At 38.5% G+C, this 11,731-nt stretch overlaps 1 protein-coding gene across 2 annotated transcripts in view; it reads left to right on the forward strand.

Annotated features, from left to right (window-relative positions):
• Tak1 (TGF-beta activated kinase 1) overlaps positions 1-11,731 on the forward strand; it is an 84,282-nt gene that overhangs the window by 68,158 nt on the left and 4,393 nt on the right. For both annotated transcript variants that reach the window (XM_073977563.1, XM_073977564.1), the window contains one exon: positions 7,157-7,515. In XM_073977563.1, the coding sequence (XP_073833664.1) occupies positions 7,157-7,515 (359 nt within the window). The remainder of the gene's footprint in view (positions 1-7,156; positions 7,516-11,731) is intronic.

An 11,731-nucleotide genomic window follows, 5' to 3' on the forward strand; every position in this document is an offset into this window, starting at 1 on the left:
TTGTGGGCTCATTTTAAGGAGCATAGAATTTGCTGAAAAGTATACAAAGTTTTTTTGGGGCTTCCCAAATTAATTGTAGACCTCTACCAATAAATGTTAATAGGAATACTTCCTGTCCACGGAGAACTCGGAATACCAAAATATTGCCACGAAAAATTCCGAAGGAGCAAGAGAGACTTCTCTGACATTAATGAGTGCACGCCGATTCATATTAAATGAGGGGACCAAATATGGGTGATCTGATAGGGGACCAACTTTTATCTCCGAGTCCGAACAGTTTGTATAAGACACATTACAGAGTGTTGCCTACATCACGCTGCGGAGTATTTTTGCCACGGTTGACAAATTGATGTTGTCTGGCCTGTGATTCGAACCTTGACATTCAAATGCCAGGCGTGTGAGCTTACCATAGCAATGTGGCACTAAAGGTTGTATAAGTGTTTCTGTGTTCTCAGATAATTCGAATTGCATCCGATCTCCATAAGGGGGTTGCAGATGTTTCCATAGAGAACCAATATACAGCTGAATCGGTGAGAAACCTGGTTTAAGCCTTTAAAATAGGTGGCATTGGCAGATACCATTATACGGGGGATATTCCAAAATATTGGCCAATTTCAGCAATTTCAGAACTTGTAACCTCCAACTACAAGTAATTGGAATGGACATGTGGGGGATTTGGTCTTAACATACACGCAGAACAAAAATATGATTGATCCAACAATATTCGAAGAGCAAAATATGTATTGTAAAGATATTGTTAGTTTCCGCATTTAGTATTGTGAGTCCAACAATAGTTTTTGTTAATTACAACAATTGTTTTTGTCATATCCAACAATAGCTTTTGTCTGCTGGACAATATTATTCTCTTTTCTTCGACAATGTTATTCTCTTCTCTCAGTATTTGATGCCGTGGTGAAAAAAAACAATTTTGGTGAGTTTTGTTTACCTTTGTGCTTTTTTTGTATGTACTCGCTTTTTTCTTTTTCCTTCTTCTTTGCGTTTTGATGGTTGAGTTATACCGGCACAATCTGAGAAGTGTTTTTGGGAGATAACTTGCCTGGTCGTAATTTTTCTTTCCTCTCATATTTGTTATGGATTTTTATTCTTTATGTTGGGGTGGGTGCTTGGGTTCATTCAATTTGTTGTCTTTTGAGTTAGAGCTGGCAAAACCTGACCATGTGTAGTGTTTGTCAATGCTCATATTATTATATGTGGCATTTATACCAAAGTTATGTGGAAAGTGTATACGAGAATTATATACGATCAAATCAAAAATTTCAATAACAGGTTTTCTGGGCTGACAATAGTTTTTGTAAAAATTCTAGATTATGATAGTTCCTACCATAGGTATTGTCAATGATTTTTACAATAGGTCTGTCTGGTTACCCTAAAATTTGTAACAACTTGTACCAAGTGTTGCTGGAAGTCGTCAGTTAACACAAAAAACCAGCAAAAGAGAGCGATTCGAGAGAGACATTTTGACAGTTCTTTCACTGAGAGTTTGCAAATTCTTGCTGGGCAAATTTCTTCTAGCAAGCACTATCAATTCTTCTTCTTCCTGAAAACAGTCAATCATCTGCTTTTAGTTTTTTGTTGATTTATGTTTGTGAAAATTAAAAACAATTTTATTGTGGAAATAACATAGTCTAATTGTATTGTTTTATGGAGAACAAATTTGTAAAGTGGAAAAATACTTTTTTTGTTTCATTTTCTTTTTTATTTTTAATAAAATACAACGTGTTTGCTGCCTTTATTGGCGGACAAATTGTTCTGTTTTGGCAAGCCAGCTCTGTTTACTTTTTACAATTTTCTAGCAAAATAGAATAAAAACCCTTACTCTCTGAAAAAGTTCTTGCTGGGAAAGTAACCAGGCAGACTTAATATTGAGGAATTTCGCAACTTGTTTTTGTCTTGTATGTTTGGAACAAACTACGGTATTTTTGGATTTGCAATTGGAATGCTTGAACAAAACAAATGAACTGTTGGAACAAAAATAGATATTGGTGTCCCAACAAAAGTGAAAAATATTTTTTCTCTGCGTGTATATGACATGTAAAACCATTATTTCGGTATAACCAACTTTCGGCCGTATTAGCCATAAGGGTGTGGACTGCTTCATATTCAATTCAATGTTACAGAGTAAAGAATACATATTCAGGATTAAAAGATTTGTGTTGCGAAAACAGTCCATATTGAGCTTGCTTCTTTTCTTTTTGTCACAAGTTGAGGGTGTATCTCCACTAATAAATAATAAATTCGTTGTTTTAAAATATTAAAACAACAACAATGGGATTAAGCAAGACTATTAAAAATTTAGTAATAATAACGTCCCACAAGGGACGAGGGAGAACTTTTCTCATATCAATGAGTGCACACCAATTTTTATTGACTCAATGATATGGGACCTACTTTGTATTGCCGAATCCGAACGGCCTGTCTTTAGACACTAGGTGTGGAGGAGTTTTTGACAGCTCAAATACTCAGGAAATGTCGCCAACATGACACTGAGGTGTATTTTGCCACCGTTGAAAATTTTGATATTGACTAGCCGGGGAATCGAACCCACGACCTTCAGCGTGCAAGGCGGGTGTGCATACCATTGCACCACGGTGGCACCCAAAACCAAAACGGTAATACCTATGTCTGACCTGGGAATCGAACTACGGACCTTTAGCGTGCAAGACTGGTGTGCATTAGCGTTATGACTTCTTTACAACCTTATATCCCTGTATCATAGCGTGATGAGTTTCTACATAAGATTACATAAAATATTAATTATAAGGTGATACGGCGAAAAAAACCTCAGGCACAAAATGATTTTAAAATTTGAATTTATCAGATATATAATTGAAAATATATGATTGAAAATAAACTGTAAACCAAACTATCATAATATTTGTTTCACACTAATTTTCTCTAATTCTGAGAATCATTAAAATGTCTTAAACGCTTTTTTCAAAAAATGTTTCAAAGTGGCTAATCCACAGCCGATATATCTGATGAGCTGCTACCAACAGCGAAACAAGTTGCAAAATGGTGAATGTGTGTGTGTTCGAATCGTCGCCTTTCCTTTTTCACTTGCAAAAAATTATAGGTCATTAAGCTCGATTTTAACGATAAATTAATTAAAAACAAGTAAAAAAAGTATCAGTCGGCTTTGCCGACAGAGATATACCCTCAGCCTGTGTGAATTGAAATACTTTTTTTCCAAAAAGGGGGGTTTTCAAAATTGTGGGCGTATAAACCGACAAAAGTATGGATAGGATTAAAGCTCAAAAATTTGCGGGGATAACATTAGATAGGGTTTTTTTATCACACTAGTTTACGATAAACATAATATCGCTGTAAACAGGACCACTAGGAAAACCTTTGGTAAAAATGTCCAAAGGATCCTCGAACAGACCCGTAACCATACAAAAATGTTGAACATTTGTGTTGGTGGTACCACAAGGATTGGAAGATAAGGCCCAAATTTGAACATAAACTAAGTTTCGACAATACATATTTAGAGATCCAAAGTTTGGACCAAATCGGTTGCAACGTCTAGCAGAAATCGAGCGTAACATTTTAGCGAATATTTCCGAACTTTTGTGGGGGAGGTACCGGAAGGAGTGGACCTATAAGCACCACCTTCGAATTTCATCTAATATTCGAAGTAATATTATTATATCCAAAGTTGGGACGAACGCAGTATTCGGCTTCAGCTCTCCAGCCACTCCATATGGTGCCATGGGGGGTTTTAACAACTTTCGGGATGTTTCTCAAGAAGTATGGACTTGCCTCTGAAAAAACTTTTACTGTCGTAATTGAGGCAGCGGATACAAGTTGCTTCAAAAAATCAAAGTGATTCGAGAACAGGTCTTAAAGTGAACTTATCCAAAATTTTGTGTTGGAGGTACACGAAGGAGTGGACAAATATTGTCCATATTCGAACCTGATCTATATCTGGAAGATATACTAGGATGTGTAAAGTATGGACCAAATCGGTCACTCCCATCAAGAGTTATCGTGCGCGCAATTTTTCCGAATATTTTTAGGCTTTTGTGGGGGAGGTACCTGAAGGAGTTGACCGATATGGCTTATCTTCGAACCTAAACTAAGTTTGAACAAAATATTACGAAGGAACATTTTCGACCGAATCGTCGTTTGGGGGGCAGTGAGTACAAGTTGCTACAACAAAAATCAAATCAATTCGAGAACAGGTCCTAAAATGAACTTTTCCGAAATGTTGTGTGGGAGGTACCCGAAGGAGTGGACCGATTGAATCCATATTGGAAGTCTGGAAAAAAATTCATGATGTGCAAAGCATGGACCATATCGGTTACTTCCTTTAAGAGTTATCGTGCGCACAATTTTCCCGAACTTTTTTGGGGGAGGTACCGGAAGGAATGGGCCGATATAACCCATCTTCGAACTTAAACTAAGCCCGTATGAAAGTATATACACCCTCGTTAGCATAAATGCTGAGGGTATAATTAAACGCTTTTCCTCATTTTGAGGTCGTAAATCTACGAAGAGTCGTTTTAAGCCTCCAAAATATTTATTTCTGGATCTGTAGATTGTACCAAGTGGAAACATGTTCTGCATGACTTTCTTTATTTTCAATTAACTCCATGGGGAGCATAGGGCATTTCCAAATTGTTCCAATCTATTCTATCATTCGCGATCCGTCATTCCAGCTAGTACCGTTGCTCACTACTTCTTTCATCAGATTTCTTTTCAAATGGTTTTCCTTCTTTTTATGATTATGGGAATCGGTTTTGTATCACATTTTTTATATAGATCTTCATTACTTATAACATTTGGCCACCAGATTTTTAAAATATATCGTATGCATATATTTGTGAAGCTTTGCAATTTGTTCCCAGAAAAATTAATTGAAAGTACTGCTATGTAGACCAGTTCTTTCACGGCATGCTTTGATGCAGTTCTAACGGAGTACCCACATTTTATGCGCATTGGGGTGCGATTCAACGAATGACATTCATTTCTCACAATTTAAGTGCACCCGGATGCAGTTCAAAAGGAATCGTGAAAAAGGCACATTTTATTAGCAGTTGCTAGAAGCCCCTACAAATACATATGTATGTAAGTCAGTTTGTATATTCCTAGCGGCATCAATTTTTCCAAAAACAGAACAGCGTGTTAACATTTAAAATAATTTGCGAACATTTTTGCGGTAATTTATGAGCAGAAAATTTTTTAATGGAGTGCTGTTAGAGGACGTTTCGAAATTTTAACTGATGGGATGACAATATATATAAATTCGAACCAAGAACAGCTTGGATTAAGTGGAGAGCGGAGGAAACAAACACAGTTGCTATATATACAAACATATGTATGTACACTTCCGAATACCGCCCTGAGAACATCAACAGGGTGCCTCCTAATGACTACAGAACAACGTCACAATCACATGCTTTAGATGCAGTACCTGCTCGGTAAGAGCCATCCCAATCACCATATGGTGGTGATCAGACAGATCAAGGAGAATTTTCATAATCTGGACATTCATACCCAGCAAAATTTGAAGGAAGGGGTTCCATGATATGACGTGATTTCATGGCATCTTTTGCATTGGTTCAAACGAAGTCGTGAAAGATCCGATTATTTCATTAGCATTTGAACCAATGCAAAGGAAGTCGTGAAAGATCCGATCTTTTCATTAGCATTTGAACCAATGCAAAGGAAGTCGTGAAATATCCGATCTTTTCATCAGAATTTGAACCCATTCCATCGATCCAATAGAGATTAATTTTATGTTTTTATTTATACCCATTTTTCTAAATATATAAGATTAATTATTTACAATAGGCTTGATGTTGTCGGAGACTCGAAATCACAACCAACGTTGTTAAAGCTCTCGTCGTAATTATAATGTCACTGCAAAGGGTTGGTGGAAATGACATGCCAAAGCATTGGTGAAAATGACATGTCAAAGCATTGGTGTAAATGACATGCTTTGGATCCAAAAATGAATAGCATCTTTTGGGGTCCACGCTCATATAAAATTAATCGATGAAGATGCTAAAAAGATGACATGCCAGATCACTTGCACCCATGATTGAATGACATCTTTGGCATCTAACATTTTGCTGGGTATGACCGCAGTTGCAGATCTTAGCTGAAGAGTCTCAGCTGCCACGACAAACCAGAGTAGTTTTGGCTAAACTACGCTGGTGAAAATGCAGCCGTATAAACTCCTATTGTGCAAGGATCGACGGGACTGTGCAAAACATCTGCCCTGCATGCGGCACAGGCCCGCACATTACATCGAAGCAGGCACGTTCCTGGACCCAGAGCCAGATTAAGCAGAAGAAAGAAAATACAATCATATAATACAAAACACTGTTACAATTTCATAATTTGTATTAATGTAATAAAGTTCGTCATATTTTTCTTTTACACAAATAATAAATTCTTTTTATTTATTCTGGTATATTTTGGAATGGCTTGCATTTTTATTGCATCTTTGAACTGCACAAAAACACATTCCGAAGAGTGCCTTTAAACCCCATCCCAAGCACTGCGTCAAAACACATGCTTTGGATGCAAATAGGACTGCATCCTACTCTACCCTAAAGGGTTAGTTAAAATACGATTCCAAAGGCATAGTTAAAATACAATGCCGAATGGTTAGTTAAAATGCAGTGCTAATTGAGTGCATCTTTCAGTAGTCAAGCTCTTGTAGAAATCATGAGTGAAAATGCATAATTTGATGCACTTTCAAATCAATTGTACATATGATTTAACTGCATCTATGGAGGAAAACTTTTTGCTGGATTGTTAGTCATGATTCGCAACTATGCAATAGTACTGGCATTACGTTTGATTTGAATATATTGATTTTAGACTTCGTTAGTATAACTTTTGAGTTCCAGATGTTACGCAATTGGAAGAATGCACTGTTTGCTTTACCAATTCTAAATTCAATGTCAGTCTGTCTGAAATATGAGTCGAATTTGTCATTTAAACATTTCCTTTTGTAAAGTATGTAGTCGACAAATTCTTTGGATCGAATAAAATTATAGTATTCATCATACCTAATATTTATAGGATTTTATAACTAGATTGCAACACATACTTTATTCTACTACATCCTCACACTAATCAATTTATTCTAATAATTCCTCTATCTTTCTCTCTTTATTTACAGCAAAAAGTGATGGTAAAGAACGTATAATGGTTACCGAAGCGAAACCGATTATAAAATCTGTCGATCAAATCAATACAAATTTACCAATTGATACAACCGACACGGATCTAGATGAAGACGATGAAAATGGTCAACCATTAGAGGTGCTGCTCGATCCTGAACTACAACCTGAACAACCGATACCAGATAATGCCGAATCACAGGAAATATTTAAAGAACATCGGCGACTGGCAATGGAATATCTAAAAGTCAATACAAAATTATACTATGCCCAAGATATTAAAGAGAAGATCCTAATGCAAATGGATCCAGCCGAAAGACAAGAGAAACAAGAACTGTTAAAGAAAATCAAAGAGAAGGTAAGGAAGGAGGGAAATGGAATTACAGTCGAATTTCTCTATAACGTAAAGAGATCATTTTGTGTGAGAATTTCCACTTGTGTCCTAAAAACAATTTCGTTATAGAGAAGTATTCGTTACAAGGAATTTTTGTATTGTTATTTCTGCAGCATACTTTCAGGCTAAATATAAAATTTAAAAGAAAAAAATGTCCACCTGTTTTATATATTCCATTTTGGAAAATATTTCGATAGAATTGCTAACTACCAAAAATAGCATTTTTTACAACAAGTTTTAGAAGTTTCCAGCATACATTTTTATGGGATTTGTGGTGTAGATATCATAAACAGTGGGTCTAATTATTCCACTGGCAGATCTAAACCACACAGTCTACACGAATAAACTCCCCAATCCTCAGCATTTATGCTAACGAGGGAATATACGCTTTCATATGGGCAAAATGTGCCTCATCGAAATAATGGTTTTAGACCCCAAATATGTTTGGACGAAATGTGTTTCAGACAATTTGGAGTCGATTTAATAATATCCTTCCGTCTGTCTGGCTGGTGCGCCCGATAACTCTCGAACGGATCAACCAAAATTTTGCTTTCGTAATATTTTGCCCAAACTTAGTTCGAAGATTGGCCATATCGGTCCACTTCTTCAGGTACCTCCCCCACAAATGCGGAATAAAAGTATAGCATTGTATTAGATACCGCGAATACCAACTGCAGTAAAAACCTGTTGTTGTTGTTGTGGTAACAGTGTTTATTATTATGTTTGTATCTCCAGTTCCAGGAAAATGGCTGCTTCGATGGGATGTAGCCACAGAACCACTGGAGTTAGATGAGTAGGTTTGGCGGGGCAGTTGAAAAGGTGTTTCGTGTCGTGCGTGCCTATGCCGCATACTGGGCAGATGTCTTGCAGAGCGCGATCGATTTCCGTCCAATAAGAATTTAGGCGACTGCAATATCCCGAGCGTAGTTAAGCCAAAACTACTCCGGTTTGTCTTGGCAGCTGACGCTCCTCAGCTGCGATAGGTGGTGGGTATACTCCGAGGACTTTATTCACACTATATTTGCTTATAACCTTAGGAACTGCATCCGTGTGAATGCTATTTAAACCTGCTTGATATGCTTGTTGGTCTAGGGGTTCTCTCCTGTGTCGTTGGACCTCACCCTCTAGAGCGTGGATATCATTCCTGATGTGCCTGAATGTGTCGGGCCTACCCACTAGATGCTGATTGGGATGACTCTCACGGCAATACCCAAGCAAGTACCACAACGAAAGCATCTCATTGTGTTGCTATACTGGAAGAATCTTTGCCTCCTCATGTAGATGGTCCACTGAAGATTTGAGGAGGCACCCTGTTGCTGTTTTCAGGGCGGCATTCCGCCAAATTTGAATCTTATCCCACTGCGTGTCACATAAATTCGGGGACCAAACTGGAGCTGCATAGTTTACCACAGACCGAACTATCGCATTATATGTGGTCAACAAGCATTCTTTATCTGCACCCCAAGTGCTGACGGCTAGGGACTTGAGGACCTTGTTCCTACTTTTCAACTTGTCGCAGATAGCTGTGGCGTGTGCGCACGACGTGAATGTAGTGTCGAATGTGACCCCTACAATTTTAGGGCAGTTTGTGGTCGGAATTCTGCTACCGTCGACCACGACATTCAACTCACGTCCAAACTGCGATGTCCATGTGCTGAACAGAGTGGCTGCAGATTTTATGGTGGAAATCTGCATATTCCTCGAGTGGAAAAAGGTGGTAAGATCGTTTAAATAGGCATTCAGTCTCTCACAGATGTCATCAGGGAAGGTACCTGACGCCAGGATCGTGCAATCATCCGCATACGGTACGATCTCGATGCCGTCTGGAGGGGACGAAATACAGGAGAGATAGAGGTTAAACAGTTCCGGAGATATCACCCCACCTTGAGGAACTCCCTGTTTCACCTTACGCGGTTTTGACTTCTTGTTCCTAAATTCCTCGTACGACACATATAGTTGACTATCCAACGTTTCAGGCTTGGCCGGAGGGTTGTCTGCTCAATGTCCTCAAACAGCGTGGAGTGCCTGACTGTATCAAAGGCTTTTGACAAGTCAAGCGTCACCATCACTGTTCTATCACACGGCGGTCTATGGTTCAGTCCTGGACAAATATAGGTGGAAATGGCGTGCAACTCTGTTGTTGTGCTGTGCTGTTTACGGAATCCATGCTGATGTTCGGCAACTTGATAGCTATTCTTGATACTGGGGAGGACTAAGGCCTCAAGGGTCTTTGCTACGGGCGAAAAAAAACGGAATCGGGCTGTACGATTCACTTTTGCTGGCATCCTAGCCGGGCTTCCGTAGTGGGACCAGCCTGCCCATTTTCCGTCGGGAACAATGAGGGTGGATAGCGACAAGTTGAGAACTTTAGTGAGATACTCCACTCCCGGCTCATCCAGCTGCTTCAGCATTACCCTTGAGATTCCATCAGAGCCCAACGCTTTGGATGATTTAGCGCCCCTGCCCATTGTCCAGACTTCGGGAACAATGAGGGTGGCTAGCGACAAGTTGATAACTGTAGTGAGATACTCCACTCCCGGCTCATCCAGCTGCTTCAGCATTACCCTTGAGATTCCATCAGAGCTTTGGATGATTTAACGTTCCTGATGGCATTCGAAACATCATCCATTGTCAACTGTGGTCGTTCATCCTCGTCGGGAAGAGATCTGATGTGACGTAATACTCTTCTCTTCGCCCTGTCACTCTCGGGGTGGTCGACAAACTGTCGATTGAAAAAACTTGCGCACCTCTGCGGGTCAGCCAACGTAACGTCGCCAAACGTGACTGAGGTCCTATCTTCCTTCCATGGTTCGAGAGTGACTTAACCGTTGCCTACAATTCACTTATACCGGTTGCAATGTTGCAACTCTTCAGATGATTTAACCACTTGTTCCGCTTACCAGCCGGTTAACTTCCAGTGTCAGCTTCCTGACTCTGGGATTGTTTGAAACGGATTTGTTTTAACAAACATATGTAGGGTCTAACGCCATAAGAGTATAAAAATAAGCAGGAGGAATTGTATTTGAGCCCATCCGGGCACATTTTTGGGAAAGAAATAGAAAACATCTATGTACACGGTGCTCTTGAATCAAATTTAAATGGAAGGTGCTTACACCTGGGAAGTTCTTGCGGATTCTGAAACTACAATGTTCATAGATGAGAAAAACCAAAAAACAAAAAAAAAACGCCGCAGCACTTTTTAAATAAATCGCGATTCAAGTTGACATTTATAGGGGTTGTTTAGGTTTTCACGATTTTGCTTAGAAACCGTAAGTCCTATCAAAATGGGAATAAAGAACATGTTGTAGATATCAAAATTCTCAACAAGATTGACCTTAATGATATTTTCGTAGGTTTTACAACTTTTGAGATAAAGAAGTTTAAATTGGGACAATGCACTGACTGTATCGCCCCCTTATAAATCAATGTCATGAATGGTGCGCTTTAACCATCTTTTACTGAAAACCGCTTACACAGGGGAAGTTTTTGTGAATTCTGAAACAACACTGTTCATAGATGAGAAAAATCCAAAAACAAGAAAAAAATCGCTGTAGTGATTTTTAAATAAATCGCGGTCAAAATTCAAATTTTTAGGTGTTTTTTGGGTTTTCACGATTTTGCTTGGAAACCGCAAGTCCAATCGAAATGGAGCTAAAGAAAATGTTGTAGCTGAGAAAATTCTCTATAGGATTGACTTTTATGATTTGTTCTCTGGCTGTACCATTTTTGAGATAAAGAAGCTTAGTTTACATTTTTAGATTTTTTGGTAGGGTTTCGCGATTTTGCTTGAATACGCCAAGTCTTATCGGCATGGGACCTGAGAAAATCTTATAGCTGTGAAAATACTCTACAAGATTGGCTTATGTAATTTTTCCTAGGTTGTACCATATTTTTATATATATAAGTTTATGTTGGGAAATTGCAGTCATGACATTGTTTTATAAGGAGACGATACAGAATTGAATTGAATTTGAATTGTCCCAATTTCAAATTCTATATCTCAAAAGTTGTAAAACCTACGAAAATATCGTTAAGGTCAATCTTGTAGAGAATTTTGATAGCTACAACATTTTCTTTATTCCCATTTTGATAGGAATTGCGGTTTCCAAGCAAAATCGCAAAAACCTAAACAACCCCTAAAAATGTCAACATGAATCGCGATTTATTTTAAAAGCTGATT

This window comes from Musca autumnalis, unplaced genomic scaffold (genome assembly GCF_047663935.1).
Source record: "Musca autumnalis isolate F117 unplaced genomic scaffold, ASM4766393v1 scaffold_3, whole genome shotgun sequence".
Lineage (NCBI taxonomy): Eukaryota > Metazoa > Arthropoda > Insecta > Diptera > Muscidae > Musca > Musca autumnalis.